The 20,755-nt window shown below is 44.9% G+C and overlaps 1 protein-coding gene and 1 non-coding gene across 2 annotated transcripts in view; both read right to left on the bottom strand.

Annotated features, from left to right (window-relative positions):
- LOC126355394 (dynein beta chain, ciliary) overlaps positions 1 to 20,755 on the bottom strand; it is a 677,699-nt gene that overhangs the window by 644,534 nt on the left and 12,410 nt on the right. The window contains exons 2-3 of the mRNA XM_050005692.1: positions 19,039 to 19,233; positions 11,775 to 11,971 (exon numbers count right to left, since the gene is read on the bottom strand). Coding sequence (XP_049861649.1) covers positions 11,775 to 11,971; positions 19,039 to 19,233 — 392 coding nt within the window. The remainder of the gene's footprint in view (positions 1 to 11,774; positions 11,972 to 19,038; positions 19,234 to 20,755) is intronic.
- On the bottom strand, positions 12,453 to 12,527 carry Trnal-caa (transfer RNA leucine (anticodon CAA)). Its single transcript has one exon. It is a non-coding gene; the product is annotated as a tRNA-Leu (tRNA).

The raw sequence follows: 20,755 nt of genomic DNA, 5'->3' as shown, positions 1-20,755 counted from the left end.
ATGCCATACACAGTTATAAGCATGGCTCAGGTCGAGAGAGTGGAAGATGGTGGAGCGATGGGAGTTAGGTTGGCTGTAGAGGAGGTGAATGAGATGAAGGAGAAGGTCATCAGCAGAGAAGGAGGGTCAGAAGCCACATTGGGTGAGAGGGAGGAGGCGGTACAGGTGGAGGTGCTGGTGGATTTGTTGGGTGAGGATGGACTCCAAGGCCTTGTTGAAGACCGAGGTGAGGCTGATGGGACAGTAGGAATAGAAAGCAGAGGGTGGTTTGTCAGGCTTGGGGATCTGGAAGGTATTCCACAGGTCGGTGTGGTAGCCAGTTGACAGGACCACATTATAGAGTGTGGCCAGGACGGTGAAGGAGGAAAGGGGAGCTTTGCGAAGATGGCGGTAGGTAACACGGTCATGAACGGGAGCAGTGTTGTGTTTTGTGCGAAGTGTGGCTGTGATGTCTTGAGTGGTGATGGAGTTTTGAGATCCGTGTGTGGGATGTTGTCCAAGTACTGGAAGCTAGGAGTGAGTGGAGGGGCAGAGGTGTCAGTATGGTCACAGACATCGGGGAGGAGGGGGTAATCGAATAGAGGATCACTAGGGATCAGTAGGATATCGAAAAGGTAAGAAGCGAAATAATTGGCCTTACTGAGGTTGTCGGGAAGGGGTTGGTCATTATGAAGGAGGGGATACTGAGGAGAGGGTTTATATCCAGTAAGGTGGTGGAAGGCTGAGCAGTACTTAGACGAGTTTATAGCTAGGGTAGCATTTAGGTGTGTGAAGGTCTGGTGCCAGTCCCAGCGTTTTTTGGCCACGATGAAATACCTAATGTGTCTCTGGAGTTGTAGGTGGCTTTGGAGTGTATCCTGGTCGCGTGTGTGGAGGAAAACATGGTAGATACGACGAGATTCTTGCAGGAGGAGGACAGCCTGTGGGGGAAATGTGGGAAGGTGTGGATAAATGGCGGTAGTGGGAACATGAGCCTCAATGACCTCAGACGAAATCTGCTGGAAAAAGGAGATGGCATGGGTGATGTCATCAGGGTGCTGGTAGGCGAGAGGGTGGCTTTCGACCTGGATATTGAGGGTGTCCCAGTAGGCATTCCAGTTGGCGTGGGAGTACTTATGGACATATTTCGGGGGAGCGTCGTTGCGGGGAGCGAGACGATGGTCATGTCCGTCTGACACAGTAAAGAGCACAGGGAGATGGTCTCTGCCGATGACGTCTAGGACATCCACTGTAATGCATCCAAGGAGGTTGGGGGAAGCCAGGACCACATTGGTACTGGATTCAGGGCGAGTGTGTTGCGGAATGGGGAGGAGATCACCTTGCAGGGAGTCGAGGAACCAATGCCAGTGGAGCGACTATGGAGGTTGAGATAAGTAGCAATCACACAGGAAGAGAAGTTACAGTCAATGTGGGAAAGGAAGTCAAATGGGATGCAGGCTACAGGACAAACATAAATGATGGCGCAGGTAGTGGCAAGGCTGGGGAAGATGAGGCTAAGGATGAGGTGTTCAGTGGGGTCGGGAAGAAGGGGTTGGAGTTGAACAGGGATCTGGCGAAGGTGGCCAAAGACGAAGCCACCACACGCTATCGGGTATGGATTATTGGAGCAGTGTTGGAGGTAGGGCGATGCTGACGAGATGTGTGGGTTGGTGAAAGGTTTCATTAAGGAGGAAGGCATCCATACAGTGGGTTAGAAGGGTGTACATGAGGAGGATTTTGCTGGTGGGGAGGGAGTGGATGTTGTTAAACAAGATACAGTGCTGTTGTGCCATGGTGTGGTTTAGACGAGGGTGGGAGAACGTGAAGTGGGCATGATTATAGGAATAGGTAGTGAAGACAGAATGGATGGTGAGGGAGATCTGTTTGAGGATATGGGGGCCGACCGCGTTGGTCTCACGGTTAAGGCACTCAGTCCGGAACCGCGTGACTGCTACGGTCGTAGGTTCGAATCCTGCCTTGGGCATGGATGTGTGTGATGTCCTTAGGTTGGTTAAGTTTAAGTAGTTCTAAGTTCTAGGGGACTGATGGCCATAAATGTTAAGTCCCATAGTGCTCAGAGCCATTTGAACCATTTTTTGAGGATATGGGGGCATTGATAGGGATAGTCATTCTGGAGTACAATAGTTACAAAATGGATGATGACCCCCACTGTAGGGGGAGGCGAAGGGAGTTTCTGGGAGGGGTGGGGCCATCAAGAGGGTGCACAGGGACAGTGAGTTCAGGAGTGGAGGGGTGGTGGTCGGGCATTGCACTTCTGGGAGTAGGTGGGGTGGGGAATGTTAGAAGTGTTGCAGGAAGGGGAGGACTCCAGGTTGGGACACTGCCGGAGGAAGTGCACTTGCTTGCAGTGGGGGCAAACAGGGGCCTCAAGGCACTCTAATGTATGGTGCGCATTGTACTGCAAGCACCTCTGGCAGCAAACGGTTTGGGGAGAGGAATGGGAGGGATCGATTTTGTAAGACTTATGGAACAACAGGAAGCCCTCCTTAAGGAGAAGGTCAGTGGAGGGGGCATGTTCTGAAAATACCCTCATGAGGCGAGTGGGGTCAGTGGGGTTGTGAATGCGGTGGACAGCATGGACCTTGAGGTATGGATGCGCCTGTAGTTCCGCCAACACCTCTTCCTCCCTGATCGCCAGGCTGAACTGAGTGATCATTGGTGGTGAGGGTCGACCGGCGGTGTCAGAGTTGAGGTTGACAGGAGGTAGAGGAGGAAGGATGGGGGTGGCGTTATGTCCAAAGTGGGTGATGGGGATCTTGGCAAAGATGTCTGTGTGGAGGGTGGAGCTAGGAGAAGAGATAAGGATGGAGTCCCTAAGTGGGTTGAGATCGGAGATAGAAACTCCTGGGCAATACTTCCAGAGAAGCAAGGTGAAATTCCAGGCCTGTAGGTGGAGGGAGAGGGGGAGGCTGAGGAAATGGTAGGATTGGCGGTGACTGGCGGTGTGACATCCATTGCATTGAGGAGGGGGGGAGGAGGAGGGGTCTGAGTGGGAGCAGAGGAGGCACGGGAGCTGCTGGGGCGCTTTATGGCTGTGGAGGCATGGGAGGTATGAGGGATGGGAGCGACTGGGATGTGGTGGGAGGTGGCAGGTCCCAGTGACAGCATCAGAGTAGGGGTAGTGTGGACCATGGTCTTACAGGCAAGTATCCATGTGACCATTACCAGAGCTGATGTTGGAGGAGAGGGAGGGGGGGGGGAGCAGAGGGAAGGGATCGAGACTGGGTGTGGGAGTGCTGAGTCGAAGTAGCAGGGGAGTGGTGAAGGGCAAAGCAGTAGCAATGGTGAGGAGGGGAGGAGGGTAGACTGGGGTGACTTGGCGCACCACATTATGTTGGTGGCGGCAGCAGACGGACAACTATAAACAATGGCGATGGTGGTGGTGGTGGTGGTGGTGGTGGTAGTAGTAGTAGTAGGGGTGCTCATGGGGAATGAAGAGAAGAGGACCAGACGATGAAGTAACAGTTACCAAATGGACGACAACAATAGGGATGAAGGCGGACACGCTGCACGTTGGAGTTGAGTGGCTGCTGCTGGTGGGGCTGTACTGCACCCAGACGGGGTAGAAACCATGTCGCCGCTGGACTGGGCCGGGTCAAGTCGCTGCTGCCACTGGGCTGGAGCACTGCTACGGCTGCCGGAGACAGCCTGGCTGCTGTTCCTGCTGGGCTGGGCCATTGCTGCTGGATGGGGCCGGACCACTGCCACTGCTACAGGGCTGCACCGCTGTTGCCGCTGCTGGGTCGGAGCTCTTCTGCTGCCAGGCTAGACCGTTATTACTAGGGCTGTTACCACTGCTGATGCTGCTGGACTGGACCACTGCTGGGCTGGAAGTCTGTTGCCGGTAACGGCACGTCGCTGCTGCTGTCTAACACTTCGAATCAACACAAGTGCCTTTCGAAGCCGATGACCTCTTGCGAGGTCTGCTGGAGAACGCATTGCTGCCTACATTGGTGTTGTTTTCGGTGATCTATGTTGTCTCCAACGTACTGAGTTTTGTTCTGTGTATCATGATCGATCACTGTTTTTGGAGTCATTTGGAAGTAAGGAATGAAGCAGATTCCAGTCCTCTGAGGGAATTACCAAGCACTATGATTCGTAAACAAAGAACAAGTAGTCGAAGCGAAATTCATAAAACAATGAAGAACGTCATTCAGTGTTCTATTGTGGACAAGTAGCGGGATACATTGAACCACCTTGCTTTCAGAGTCCACAGAGGTGTAAAAAGAAAGATCCATATAATACAACACAAAGCCATCTTTCACGTCATAAACAGCCCAGATTACGCTCGGATTCGGGAAGATGGGGAAGCAAATCGGTCATCCCCTTACAAACGGACCATACCGGTATTTGCCTTAACGATTTAGGGAATCACGGAAATCCTAAATCTGGATAGCCGGAGAAGGATTTGATCTGTAGTTCTCTGGGATGCCAATCTAGTGTGCTGACTACCGCGCCATCTTCTTGCGTGAACAAGTTAACAATTGGCATGTAGTGCCTTTGATGAATCAAATAGTTTTCAAAATGAAAATGCGGCGTGTCTAAAACGGAGAACATAATCAGTTCATGCTACTAATTTTTACTTATGGCATTCAGACATTAATTGTTAATGCAAAAATCACTATCGGGAATTCATTAGTTACAAGTGGAGAAGAGCGTAATGAAAATTACTCACAAACATAGGAAAATAAAGAAGTGGATAAGGCAACAAACAGGAGTTGTCGTCGTATTTGTGCTCTAATGAAAATAAAACGGGAGTGTGGGACATGTAGCCTGGTGAAGAGGCATCAGGGAATATTTGTGGAGGAATCAAAGACGTAGGCAATGATAAAGATGACGGCGTAATGAAAAATGGTAGGATGACACTGGAAATCATAAAGAGCGGCTTGAATACTGACAAGCGGGACACGTAATAGGTCGCTCTCTGACAGTGCTGCTTTGGGAAAGAAGGATGAAAATAGGCACATACTTTGTGGTGGTAACACTCAATAGTTTCCGAGAAAATGACAAAGTTTTGAAGCTACTGCTTCAGTTCGCATGCGTCCTGTTGTGCCAACCGATCTGCGCTCCGTGTTCAAATGCAATCTTATGCAGTGATGACCTGGTTGTCGACGAATTCATTAAAAGTAATTCCGCCAAAGTTTATGGCATTCTGTTGACCCTAAGATGTATATGTTTAGTACCAGGTGACGAATTACATTCGCCCATAAGACAAGCGCTCTTCATCGCACAGCAAACGTAGATCACAAGTAAAAGAGATACAGTTAGTAAAATTACTTTATTCATCTCTTGGCAATCCACCATAATTTTTGTCCCTCACACACTACCTTCAATTCCTCTATGCTTCAAGATGTATCCCTTCAACCGATCTCTTCTGATAGCCAAGTTATGTCTTGTGGCACAAATTCCCTTCTTTCGATTCAGTACCTCTTCGTCTATAAATCGATCTACCCATGTAATCTACACCATTCTTCTGTAGCACCACATATCAAAAACATCTTTTCTCTTTCCGTCTGAATTGTCTGTTGTCCACATGTCACTTCGTATAAGGCTATACTCCAGAAAAATACCTTCAGAAAAGACTTCCCAACAATTAAATTTACATTAGACGTTAACAAATTCTCGTTTTTCAGAAATGCTTTTCGTGTTTCAGCCAGTCTGCGTTTTATATCCTCACTGCTTCGGGCTTCATCAGTTATTTTACTGCCCAAATTGCGAAACAGATCTAATTTTAGTGTCTCATTTCCTAATCTAATTCCTTCAGCATCACTTGATTCAAATTAAGCTACTTTCCATTAGACCTTTTTTTTTTCTTTGGTTGATGTTCGTCTTATAATCTGTTGAATTTGATAACAATAATACAGCAAATAATTACTGCAGAAAATTTCACATAAGAGGTGGTGTGACAAAAGATGTTAACCAGTCGCTCATTTGGCCAGTTACTAGATAAGGTCTAGATTTTTTGTGTGAACAGAACTTTGAAGCTTTCTAGTACAGTCACTGACAATTTTAAGTTAGCAGTAATATCGTGCAGATCACCAAAGGGCATCACCAATATATTTTCGGAAAAATTGAGCATGCTTTTAAACGAATTCAGAGGGACTATATGGATACATTACAATATTGTGGAGATCTTAATGCAGATTTTGATGTAACAACACATGATCGTACTGAGACAGTGCAGTTTACGTTCCGACAATAGAACGTGTATGTGCAGGGAGTTAACGGTCTTCGCATCGGACGTCTAGAGGTGATTTATTACGCATGTGGAACAAAATGGAGGTGACGGACCCTTGCCGACAAAACTGGTCGTCCTTCAGTATTCGCTGCCCATGGGACGGCGAGATTTCAGGAAATAGCAGGGTGTACTGATAAAATGTACTGCAAAGTGATTAAAAAATAAATTTAGAGGCAAATGATTTCCTTGGCCTGCTCCCTTTTACCACGCAGCAGATGACTCGGGGATAGGCAACACACAAAGCATGCAGGCACTGCAGATTGCCTACACCCTGCGCCGCCCTCAGTGGCGTAATCTATACCTACATTAATCAGCAAGAACATTATGACCTCCGACCTACTATCGATATTAACCCGTCACCTTGCGAGGAATACTGCTAGTCAGACACATGCACAGTGTACGTAGTATCTGTGAGTGTGCTGCCCGTGTGTAAAATGGACAAAGCCTGAGTTTCACCGACGGCAGATTGTGATGGACCAAAGGCTCGGCACGAGCAGTTCGTAAAGTGCACGACTTGTCGGGTGTTCGAGGAGTGATGTGAGTGTCTCCAATACGTGGCAAAACTAAGGTGAAACCACGTCCAGACGTCATGGGGCCGGGCGTCCACCCCTCGTTACAGATGTCGGACGTCATAGGCTGGGCAGACTGGTAAAACAGGACAGGTGGCGAACTGTGACGGAACTGATGTCAGACTTTAATGCTGGGCTGAGTACAAGTTTGTCTGAACACACAGTCCACCGACCACTCCTAACGATGGGCTTCTGCAGCTGACAAACCATGCATTTACCAATGTTAAGAACACGACAACGGCAACTTCGACATAAATGGGCACGTGACTATCGGAACTGAGCAGTGGCAGAGGGTAGCATGGTCTGATGAACCCCGATACCTTCTTCAAAATGCGGTTGGGCGCGAATCCCTCATCTGCCAGGGTAACAGCTCGTTGACACCTGTACTGCGGCACAAACAAGCTGGCGGCGGCTCCAGTATGCTCTGAGGAACATTCATGTGGGTATCCATGGGTCCAGTGGAGCTCGAACAAGGCTCCATGACGGCCAAGGAGTATCGTATACTCGTTGCCGACCAAGTACACCCCTTCATGACGATCATGTTTCCCGACGCCACTGGCATTTTTCAACAAGATAATACGCCATGTCACAAAGTCAGGAGTGTGATGGAATGTTTCGAGGAACAAAGTGGTGATTTGCAACTGATATGTAGGCCCTCACATCTCGGCAGATCTGAATCCGACCGATAACATCTGGGATGTGATGGAACGTGCCGTAGGGCTCATCGCCCCCTCCCCCCCCCCCCCCTTATTTACGGGAATTAGGTGACTTGTGTGTGCAGGTGTGGTGCCAACACCCTCCAGCGACCTATCAATGCGTCATTGCTTTCATACCACAACGCATCCCCACTGTCATCCGTGCCAAAGGTGCCCTCACAGGCTGTTAGGTTCAAATGGCTCTGAGCAGTATGCGACTTAACTTCTGAGGTCATCAGTCGCCTAGAACTTAGAACTAATTAAACCTAACTAACCTAAGGACATCACATACATCCATGCCCGAAGCAGGATTCGAACCTGCGACCGTAGCGGTCACGCGGTTCCAGACTGAAGCGCCTAGAACCGCACGGTCACACCGGGCGGCCAGGCTGTTAGGTAGGTGGTCTTAATGTTCTGGCTGACCAGTGTATACTAATAATCACACTGTAAAACAGTCGTGCTTGTCTGATTGTCTGTAACACGCTAATCTCCAAAACTACTAGAGGAATTGTCATAGGTTTTTCATAGGTAATTTGGCTGTAGTTTGGGGAAATATATACGATTTATTTATTCAAAGTCACAACACGGAAAAAAATCGTGATTTAAGTTTGTAGGAGTTTGCTCAGCTTAGAAGTTCGTACATTTCCCTTCATAAAGGCGTAGTACATCAGAGTCGAAACAGATGGCGCTGTTGCCTTTTTGTACGTCGGTGACAGACGTATTTTCGGGAGCGTGCGTCATCGACAAATTAAGCGTCGCCATGTTATCTTTACGAATGCAAACTAACTGGTCGTAGGTTGTGTTCCATCATTTTGCAGGACAATACTCAAGCACGTACAGTGCAAGCTGTTACTGATTTGTTTGACTGATGGGGCTGCTATGTACTGTATCACCTACTGCACTCCCCTGACTTAAGCTCTAGTGAGTTCAACTCGATTTCTAAACTGAAGGAAATACACTCACGGCATTCGCTTCAGATCTGCTACAAATTCATCGGGAAATAGACAGCGCCGCTCGAACTGTCAACACAACTGGCACTACTAAAAGTATCCTACGACTTCCACATCGCTGGTAACGGGTCATTCACAATGCTGGTAACTACTTTGAAGGTAAGTAAAACTTTGAAATATGTATCTATTGTGTACGAGCTGTAAATAAATAGATGCCACTATTAAAGTTCCAAACCTCGTATAATCCCACGCAACCGGTTTCGCTACTTTCAAGTTACATCTTCTGGTGTAAATGTATGTGCTATGTCACAGATTACAGTAACAATTTGTTTGTGTAGGTAAAGTTTTCAGCCGTACTCAATTGATAAAAAACCATCGCCAATTGACAAAAAAAACCGTCGTCAATGATGAAGATCATATCTGTGTTAAGTCGCGATCTGTACACATTCCGATTAAAACATGCTCTTGTCGGCCTCTATGACTCTCACAGATGTTATTGAGGGATGTATTGCGACCGTAGTGACAACAGCCGACACGCTCAAGTGTATTTGCCACTGCAGCGCTCTCACGCTGAGGTCAGTATAGTATCTAACTAGCATGATCTCTCACCACTTCGTGACATCACCTGGGAGAGTGAAGGTACACGACTAGTGTGGTGGTTAAAGTTTCTGTTGGACATGTTCATTTACATGTGGAACACTGTACTGCAAGAGACCAGTTTGTTAATCTGTGCTTCAAGTGATGCTTTAAAGGTCAATGACAGCTGTAACTTTTCGAGCAATCCTCTGGCAAAGAAATGTGCCAAACTTAAGCAAATATTTTATTCATTTATGTAATAAAGTGAACTAATATTTAATGTATTCTAGTTTAATGTGCCAGCTAACCGAGCAAACATGAACCTGTAGCTGTGACTGGACGATTGTAGTTTCTCCTGGTCACAATACTTCAAATGGCTGTGAGCACTATGGGACCTAACTGCTGAGGTCTTCAGTACCCTAGAACTTAAAACTACTTAAACCTAACTAACCTAAGGACATCACACACATCCATGCCCGAGGCAGGATTCGAACCTGCGACCGTAGCGGTCGCGCGTTTCAGACTGTAGCGCCTAGAACCGCTTGGCCACTCCTGCCGTCACTGTCGGAGGAAGAAAAACAATTTCGTTAAGTCATGTACAAAGCGAAATCATTAAGTACGTATATCATACCAAAGTTTATTCAACATTGGTTTGCATTCGTAAAGATAAGATGGCGATGCTTATTTTGTCGATGACGCAAACTCCCGAAAATACCTCTGTCACCGACGTACAAAAAGGTAACAGCGCCATCTGTTTCTTCTCTGATGTACTACGCCGTTATGAAGTGAAATATACAATCTTCTAAGAACTCCTATAAACTTAAATTACGATTTTTTTCCTTGTTGTGACTTTGATTAAATAAATCGTATATATCTCCCCAAGCTACGCCCAAGTTACCTATGAAAAACCCACGACAATTCCTCTAGTAGTTCTGGAGATTCGATTGTTACAGACAAACAGACAGGCACGATTGTGTTACTGTGTGATTATTAATATACACTGATCAGCCAGAACATCGTGACCGCCTACCTAACGGCCTGTATGTCCACCTTTGGCACGGATAATAGCGGGGACGCGTTGTGACATGAAAGCAATGAAGCCTCGATAGGACGCTGGACAGTGTTGGCACCACACCTGCACACACATGTCAAAAAAATGGTTAAAATGGCTCTGAGCACTATTGGAGTTAACTGCTGTGGTCATCAGTCCACTAGAACTTAGAACTACTTAAACCTAACTAACCTAAGGACATCACACACATCGATGCCCGAGGCAGGATTCGAACCTGCGACCATAGCGTTCGCGCGGTTCCAGACTGTAGCGCCTAGAACCGCTCGGCCACTCCAGCCGGCCACACAAGTCACCTAATTCCAGTAAATTAGGGGAGGGGGAGGGTGATGAGCCCTACGCCACGTTCTATCACATCCCAGATTTGTTCTATCGGATTCAGATTGTAATGTTACTTGAACTACGTAACCATTATGGCACCTCAAATCAACCTCTCGATACCAGCAATATTCTACTGTGTTTCTGAAAAATAGTTAACATATTTCTGAGACAACATTCAGATTTGATTTCATTAATGTAGAGATACTTTGATACATCGATTTGTTTATGTTGCAATGATATTATTCTTGTGTGTATTCTTTCTTTTGTTCTTTGACGTACTTGTAACTCTGATTTTTGGGCGCGTAAGCGATTATTAGTTTGTTGGAGAGTCGGACCTTGAGAAGGTCAAGTCTTGGAAAGACGCATATTGTAGTGAGCTTATAAAACGTGAACTTTATCAGTGAGGAAGATGTTTTCAAGTATGTTTTGTATTGTGAAGTGATGTTTTGTGTGTTACGTGATATTGCAACAAAAGCAATAAAAAGGAAGTGTAACTTAAATTCGGAGTGCTGGTTATTTTTTTACATCACCATTGTGCTAACTTTGAAAGGTTTAATCTTCAAGTATTGTTTGTGAAACACATCTATAAAAGTTTTGAATATAGCAGAATCAGACCTAGGCCTATTTGCATCCAAGCTTGGAATCATCACCACCCTGATTTTCGACGATTGAGCCATGATATTACAACGAGACCAGCGTGGGAAACACGAAAAAATGAGTGCCTAGTTTATTGATTATTACAAAAATGGCTCTGAGCACTATGGGACTCAACTGCTGTGGTCTTCAGTCCCCTAGAACTTAGGACTACTTAAACCTAACTAACCTAAAGACATCACACACATCCACGCCCGAGGCAGGATTCGAACCTGCGACCATAGCAGTCGCACGGTCCCGGACTGCACCCCTAGAACCGCGAGACCACCGCGGCCGGCCATTATTACATGAAATGGACTTTATTAACTGTGCTCTAATGACACCTGCCACATAATAACTTTGTTGTTGCTCGAAAATGCAGTATTTAGCAGCGTGAGCAACACCACAATCATCATTAAATTTGGACCTTTGTTGTGGTAGGGTCGTTAAAAGATCTGCCGAGATGCGGGGGTCTACATATCAATTGCAACCCGCCGCTGTGTTCCTCGAAACATTCCATCACACTCCTGACTGTGTGACATGGCGTATTATCTTGCTGAAAAATGCTACTGGCTTCGGGAAATATGATCGTCATGAATGGGTGTACTTGGCCGGCAAGGAGTACACTTGGCCGTCATGGAGACTTGTTCGAGCTCGGCAGTGAGACGCGCCGACGACTCAGTTAATGAGACGGTGAACTAGATAGTAGTGAAGAGAGGTTACCTGGAGACGAGGGCGCGCTCTGCCTCGTGGACGCGGTCGACGCCGACGGGCAGCGGCAGCACGGTGTGTCCGCTGACCTGCCCTCGCACCTGGTAGACGGTGCTCTGCAGCGAGTGCACGTGACGCTGGATGTCCTGGGCCACCACCTTGGGCCAAGCGCGGCAGTTGTCCGGGTTCGACAGCAGCGGCACGAACACCTGCCCGGACACACACCATCACTCTCCGAGCCCACCCACGTCTCACACAGACAGGTCTTCTTCGTCACAGTTTTGGTGCACAGGAAGCCGAGTCGCCGTCGTATGATTCCCACTTACCGGAAGAATGGAAGGGTTAATAGGGATCTGCTACGGCATCTAGGAGCACTTATGCTGACGCCTGAATGAGCAGTAGAGGGGAAAAGTAGAAGGAAGAGAAAAAGGCTAGACTACGCAGAACAGATTTAGAGGTACTGCTGAGACGCTATATGAAATGTGGTGATTACTTAAAATCAATGTACGGGAAGACGAATGGATTGCGTTGATTAGTCGGAAGTTGAGAAAAATGCGGTGCATCTGTAAAGCCGCGTACACTCTGAGCCTGAAACATGTTGTGTGTTACACATGTTTTCAAAACATGTTTCCTGTTGCTTGATGTGGACACCATTTGGAAACATGAAACTTCCTGGCAGATTAAAACTGTGTGCCGGACCGAGACTCGAACTCGGGACCTTTGCCTTTTGCGGGCAAGTGCTCTACCAACTGAGCTACCCAAGCACGACTCACGACCCATCCTCATAGCTTTGCTTCCGCCAGTACCTCGTCTCCTACCTTCCACACTTTACAGAAACTCTCGCAGATCAATCGAATAGCACTTCTGATATTGTCCGAAAAGTCTTATATTGAAGATGTTAAAGTTTTTTCACGCTTCCTTTTGTTTCTGTGGAAGAGTCACCGTTCAGTATAACGTAGTAGATTCTATTAATCAAGTATCCCTCACGCAGGTCAATATTTGCGAAGATGCCCCGTATGGCCGTATCTTGATTAGACGTACAGTGTCGAATGCCTCGCTAAAATCTACGAATGACGGGAACTTCGTGTTGGTCTGTATCTACGGTTTACAGATTTTATGTATGAGTAAGAAAGCTGTACTTCACACGAAAGATGTGTTTTTTTAATGTGTTCCCATACTTCGAGAGAAACTTGCTTTCATCCAGGGATGTCATAATGTTTGTACCTACAGCGTGCTCTAGCATGATCTTGTGCTAATGTTTTGTGTAGTGGTGTAAGGTGGGTGTGAACTTACAGGTGCTACAAGGCGTCGAAGTAGTTGACGGGTGCCGAGATACGCTTCGACTAGCATCTTGTATGCAATTTCCTTTAAGCCGCGTACACACTGGCACTGGAAACATGTTTCTGTTGGAAACATTATTTTCTGCTATGTTTCGCAAATGCTTCCGACTTTGTTTCCCTCCACACTGTCGGCAAACATTTCTCGTTGTGTGTTCACGCCGCCTGCAGTGCTCCTTGTGTTATTGTGTTCGTTTCGTCTGCTGCTGCGTTATGTCTGGTGTCAAAGAAACAATAATGATATGTGGTGCTGCATTATTAATACTAGAAGGTTTATACAAACAAAATGAAAGGCGTCCTCGTCGATGGTGGAGAAAAACATTCTATAGAAGAACTGGCGGAAGTAACTTGATACGTGAGCTGAGTATGGAAGACGGCTCTGGATTCTGTAACTTCACTCAGATGTCATCTACCGATTTTGAATATCTGCCAAATACATCACCATTTGTTTAAAAAAAAGATACGAATTTCAGGAAAGCGAATTCAGTCAAGCAAAGGCTTGCAGTTATTCTTCGTTTTCTGGCAACAGGAGATTCATTTCAGAGCCTTGCGTATTTATTTCACATTTAGAAGCAAGAAATATCTCAGATAGTAGCTGAAGTATGTGGAGCTTTGGTGGATGTACTGAAGGATTATATAAAGGTAAGTAAATGAAAAACATTGTCAAATAAGCATATATTTTCGAAATGTTATTATTCCTCAATTACATTACATATCTCATCAAACACAACTTCTTCAATTGTGTTGTCACTGTAAAAGGGAATTATTACTTGATGATGATGATGGCCCTGCCACATTCATACCCACTGTCAACTGCTGACTTTCCAAATACGCTACATTAACACTTCATTAAGCAAAGCCATTATTTTTGCTTTTTCTAACTCAGGCAATTTCCGTAAAACTGATACCACATACTGCCCATATGTACCTCATTCGTCGTTCTTGTTCTCTTCTTGTTTTTGCAGCACTTTAGTTAATAATTGAGACGCAATGTTGTAGGGTTACTGCATATCTTTTTTCTCGCCCATCCTTCTAATTTTACTTGGTGGAGGACTGGAAGATCCATCCGCAACCTCTTCATCTTCATTTATGCCCTCTGGCGAATGTACGAAAACCTGAAATCAAATTTCTTTCTTTCAGAAACCTGCGACTGGAAACGACTGGCGTGAAACAACATGTTTGTTCTCGCAGATTCTTCAGTTCCCCCACTGGGTCAGAGCAACTGACGGAGAACATACCGTGCTAGAATGCCTGTTGGTAGTGGAAGTGAATACTATAATTATAAAGGTTCAGTCAGCATTATGCAGCTTGCTGTCGTCGGTGCCAGCTACAACTTTTTGCACGCAGATATTGGTTGCCAAGGCAGAATATCAGATGGTGGTGTGTTCAAAAACACGAGCACAACTGATTTAATTAACAAAAAGAAACTTAACTTGCCACGAGCTGAATGCTTACCAGGTGGCACAAAGGCAGACAATGCTTTTCCCTTACAGGAAAACTTTAAGAAACCCTACCCGGGAAAACATGTTAAAAGTTCAAAAGACAGTTTTTAATTACAGACTTTCTTGGGCCGGAAAAGTTGTTGAGAACACTTTCGGTATATGGCTTCAGTTTTTCGTGTGTTTAGAAAACCTATGTTGCTACAACCGGAGTAGGCAAGAACTGTCACACTTACAGCTGTATGTATCCACAATTTTTTAAGGCGAAATGCTGAGGTAGTACACCCCACATGGAAGCTTCGATTCCTACGATTTAAAAACAGGTGAAATGATTACAGGCACATGGAGACGAGGCGACACTGCATCAGTTTTCATTGCAGCTCAGAATATACCAAGGAAAGTTGCTTCCAAGAATAAACAAATTCGAGACGAGTTTGCTAACTAGTTTTTAAGCCGACAAGGAAGTGGACCGTGGCAAAATAACTATGGGTGACTGTGACTGTATATCATAAAATACAAATAAAGACAAACAAGCATTATTTTCGTACCTCATTTTCCACAGTATCTGTTGTCTCCTTCGGCTCATGAACATCGTCCAACTGTAGCCGAACCAGCTGGAATCACATGCAGTGCCTGCACCGCTACCAGATGGTCTGCTGGAAATAATTTTTCTTTTCTCACCCCTGTAAGCAACCACGAGCAATCGTATCTTTTTCTCTACGCTTCCCTTGTCTGAGCCAAAAGCTGCTGCAATTTTTCCAAGTGCATCGTGTTTTTTAACAGTGTTTTTTATATTACTTGCTCCGGACGTTCCATTAGCAATCCTCCCCCTGGTACATGGCAATTAAATCAACAATTTGTTGCCTTGACCACTACATTATTTTAGAGAAATAAATCGAAAACGACACTATAGTAAACACAACACCACTTAACAGCTGACGACACATACGCACACACGCTAGCGCCGTTCAGCGGTGACAAGTGGTAGCTAGCCTGAAACATTGTTTCCTTTGATCTGTACAGACCCTGCTACGGATAGATGTTTTCTCTGTTTCGAAACATGTTTCCAAATGGTGTCCACATCAAGCAACAGGAGACACGTTTTGAAAACGTGTTTCAGGTTCAGTGTGTACGCGGCTTTTGCGAAACATCGCAGAAAACAATGTTTCCAACAGAAACATGTTTCCAGTGGCAGTTTGTACGCGGCTCAAAGGAAATTGCATACAAGATGATAGTCGAAGCGTATCTCGGCACCCGTCAACTACTTCGTCGCCTTGTAGCAACTCCAAGTTCACACCTACCTTACACCACCACACAAAACATTTGCACAAGATCAACATCAGACGACTAACATGTGTTCTCAGTGTTGGTTGCTTTCAAGACACATACAGCTGACGTCTGCCTTTTGCAGGATGCTAGAGCACGTTGTAGGTACAAACATTATGACATCCGTGGATGAAAGCAAGTTTCTCTCGAAGTATGGGAACACATTAAAAAAACACATATTTCGTGTGAAGTACAGCTTTCTTACTCATACATAAAATCTGTAAACAGTAGATACAGACGAACACGAAGTTCCCGTCATTCGTAGATTTTAGCGAGGCATTCGACACTGTACGTCTAATCAAGATACGGCCATACGGAGCATCTTCGCAAATATTGGCCGGCGTGAGAGGATTAATAGAATCTACTACGTTATACTGAACGGTGACTCTTCCACAGAAACAAAAGGAAGCGTGAAAAAACTTTAACATCTTCAATATAAGATTTGTCGAACAATATCAGAAGTGCTATTCAATTGATCACTAACAGCGTAGTTGCCTACAGGAAATTGTCCTCGTTGGACGACCCTCAGTTTTTTGTAGCACAATTGCCTTTTGCATAAAACCACCAATGCTGTTTCAAGGTAGAGACATCTAGTGCTATACTAAAGTACAGTCTTTCTACCAATGTAGTGCACTGTAGCAGCCACAGCGTTCAAAGCAACATTTGACACTGACATTGTGCTACATGATTTTAGCGAAATATGACACGCAGTTTTTTATAGCGACCACACTCAGATCATTGGCAGTGAAAGTAAATATTTCTAAAGCTACTGTAACGTAAATTTGAGATTGTATTAAGTTGTTCTGAGTGCTTTCGAAATGAAACCACTGGGGCAGTATCTACTTTTGATACAAAATTTGTTAAATGTTGGTACCATTTTTTTCCTTGTTATTTAGGACTCTAATTTGCTTCATACATTACATGTCCATGCAGTTTTTGAGATATGGGGCTGTGTCTACGAAAAACAGGGCTTCTCTTTAAAATATATCACACAAAATGATGAATGGTTGGAAACTGTGTTTCCTAGTGGTTCTAAAGTGAAACCACCTCATTAAAAATATTAATTGCTTCCTTTCTGCCAATTTCTTCTTGCAGTTGTTGCTTAATAAGATAATAAAGGTTAATTTTGTGAAAAAATTTTAAAACTATGTTTGTTTTCTTATTGTTGGAACTCAAAGGTTAAATGTGAATAAAAGTAAAGGAACGCCTATAACAAAGAACAGGAATCACACACTATCTGATTACAAAGTTAGTGATGAAAATTTCGATTGTATCAGATCGAATAATTATTTAAGGAGCAGCACTAAGAAGCAATGTGACATGCGACGATCACCTAAAATCACTGTCAGAAATGACGACTGGAAGTGTTCTAGAAAAGTGCCGTGCGTCTGTAAACGAAATCGTACATGAGATGCTAGTGTGACCACTTCTAGAGCGCTGTTCCATTGTTTGGAATTATTATCAAGCAGACATGGGAGTGGACATCGAACAAATTCAGAGCGTGCTACTAAGATCGTAACGTTCCAGATGTGTGGGGCGCGTGTTGACCCGATTCCACCTGATTCTTCTTCGCTACAGAGCGACATTGCATTCAGTTTTGCGATGTGCCATTTTTCGATTGGCACAACTCTCTTCAATTCCGCAGCATCGTGGTGTCTGTGCCGTTTACCTTTCGCTGTTCGGTTCGTGGTTTGAAGGACGTTCACAGGTCCAGTGGCTGTTTACATAAATGTAGGCGCTCTAGCTATCTATAGTCACAAGCCTTTAAAAATGAATAAGAATGAGAGAAATGAGCGATGAGAATTCTCAGTATCTATAATGCAGGTGCATAATCAAAGGGCACTCCAAATTTCCCATGAAACTACATTACAATATGATACAGAAAGAATTTTAAGATTCACTTGAGACAGTAAAAAGCAAAAAATTACACAATCGACAGACGGATATCATTCTTCTGCATATGAAGAACTTCTTGCTAAATTTATAGGTATGGAGCCCATTAGGAGTACTGAAATTCTGAAGTCGCACGCATTATTCCTCTGTCACAGCTCTCCTGTGAACCTTGCAGCACTAGCACTCCTGGAAAAAAGGATATTGCGGAGACATGGCTTAGCCAGAGCCCGGGGGAATGGCAAAATTGAAGCTGTGAATCGTGCTTGGGTAGCTCAGTTGGTAGAGCTCTTGCCCGCGAAAGGCAAAGGTCCGAGTTCGACTCTCGGTCCGTCACACATTTTTAATCTGCCAGGAAGTTTCATATCAGCGCACACTCCGCTGCAGAGTGAAAATCTCATTCTTGGAAACAACCCCAAGGCTATGGCTAAGCTATGTCTCTGCAGTATCCTTTCTTTCAGGAGTGCTAGTTCTGCAAGATTCGCAGAAGAGCTTCTGCGAAGTTTGGAAGGTAGGAGACGAGGTACTAGCAGAATTGAAACTGTGAGGACGGGTCGTGAGTCGTGCTTGGGTATCTCAGTTGGTAGAGCACTTGCCCACGTAAGGCAGAGATCCAGATTTCGAATCTCTGTCCGGCACATAGTTTTAATCTGCTAGGAAGTTTCATTCTGCTATTACTGCGTTACTGCTTCTCTGCTGATAATACAATCGTCCCCGCCTATTGTATGCTGATGCGTACGCCTCTTGTGACATCTAATGGTTAATTCCGCTTTGTGTAGAAGTGTTCGTATACTTTTGATCTAATAGTGTTCATAGAAAGTGTCGAACTACGATTACGCGAAAGTATGGAGCTGGTACATCAAGCACCAATGGTAAGATTCACAAAGGACGTAGCCCTTCGGGTACGATGTATAGAGCTCTTGAAAGACACGTTGAAAAAAATGAAAGGCTTACCTGGAATACAATATAGCTTAAAGGGGGAAAAAACGAGGAGGGAGCTAATGAAGTGTGTCAGAAAGGAAGATGATGAGTTAGTTAAAATCAAAACAGCAAAAGACATAGCAGTGAAAGAAGTGAAAAAAATATCCTGCCTAGAAATCAGAATAGTGTAGAGAAGAAAAAATCTGCACTAGATAGAAAACTGTGGAAGATAGCGTCAAATCAGTTGACAGACTAGTGACTTCAACAAGGTGGGTTTCCCCTTTATGGTCTGCACACACCACCTGAAGGCGAGTGTAACGACAAGCAGCGAGACATGACAGTGTGTACGCGTGAAGAGCTCACCTCGTCTACGAGCGCGGCGAGCTGCTCTATGGGCCTGGCTGCGAGGTCTCCCAGGATGAGGAAGCTGTTGATGTCCTCTCGCGGCACCGGCGTGCGCGCCCTCTTCACGAAGTACGCCGACTTGTTCTTCAGGCTCAGCGGGAAGGCGGACGCCACCGACAGCTGCGCCGCGTTGTTCTGCATCACCAGCAGCATCTGCAGCACGCCACAACTTGAAGTGAAAACTGAGCTAAGGCCGTGCAGCACCTAGGCGAGTTCAATCCTTTGTTCCGAAGGGCGACCACCTGAGTGGAATTTCGCTTGGCGACGAGCACACTTCCAACTTTCTCTTTGCTATTGCTCTGCTACATACCATGGCATCGCAGCCATCACACACCGTGGGTGCGTGGGGAGTTCCTCATAATCATGCGTGGGGAATTATATGCTATGGCGAGAGAGCTATTCATTTTAGATACTTAATAAAGAAGGAAGGTGAAGACATAGCTACAAGTACTTTCAATGGCTCCACTACTTCAGTGAAGAAGTGGAAGAATGAGAAAAAAGTAATGAAAATTATTTTTAGATTATACTGATGAACAGGTTGTCAGAGGACTCATACATTTCCACATGACAAATGTTCTTCATTTATATTGTCAATATTGTATTAAGCAACATTGCCCACTACACGATATCTTTTAACATTTTTTTATCAAGTTTCCTTCTGCTAAAGTGCGCGTCATTTACGACGTTGGGCGAGTTAAGGTTCGTTCTGCCCATCTGACGTCATAAAACACAGTCAGCGAATGAACAGAGAACGGCGTTGCCAGAGCTCGACTGCAGTGCAGAGAACGGACGAGTGTCTTCAGTTTTAGTCATAAATAAATTGAACAAAAGCAATCTCTTGATAGCAGACTTTCTATAAAAGAAAGTTTGGAAAAAGCATTCTCTATACCAACTGTTTCATATTCTATTAATTAATTAAACCAAACAAGCAATAAGCCTCTTAATTCAGACGATAGCAAGGAAATTCATTCTCACTAACCGCTTTTTCGCAATAAAGAACAGCGGTGATTGTTTATTTCCTATTGTACTTTGACGAAACGTGAGTAATTCATAGTCATACCAAGAGCGTTTGTCGATATTTTGCTTGATTGTTTAAAGTATACCAGGAATTTTCTTGACCGACGAGCTGCGTTAGCATAATGGTTATGGTGTTTGGCTGTTAAGCAAAGGATTCCGAGTTCAAATCTTGTTCGATACTTAATATTCTTTATTTAAAAACGATATCGAAGTGTGTTACTTCATGAATTTTATTCGTTTGACTAATTTTTTGAAATTTCTAGTGGCAACTAAAATCGACCACACGGATAGTATACGCTGTGGAATTTTACCTCTGCAAACTCTTCAAAATTTCGTGCAATGGTTTACTACATTTAATGCTGCACAATAACTGCGTTGAACATCGAAACAAAATAAAGTCATTTATGGGGGGGAAAGGTATCAGTCAAGAAGATGTGTAAAAATCAAATTTTTGGGCGAAATAGTTTTTGTGAAATGGAATGATAAGTGTGTCAAAGCAGTCGGAACACCATGTGTCTGCACAGGCGAGCAGTGCAGTGATGACAAAATGGCGCACAGCGCGGAATACGGGGAGCACGTCTCTGAAGCAGCGAAAGGGTCAATGCGGCCGTGGTGGCTTTACTCCATAAACTGCGCGCTCCACCCTAAAAGTAAGTTT

This window comes from Schistocerca gregaria, chromosome 3 (genome assembly GCF_023897955.1).
Source record: "Schistocerca gregaria isolate iqSchGreg1 chromosome 3, iqSchGreg1.2, whole genome shotgun sequence".
Taxonomy (NCBI): Eukaryota; Metazoa; Arthropoda; class Insecta; order Orthoptera; family Acrididae; genus Schistocerca; species Schistocerca gregaria.
Note: the sequence above shows the minus strand (reverse complement) of the source record. Positions and strands in the feature narration are given on the sequence as shown.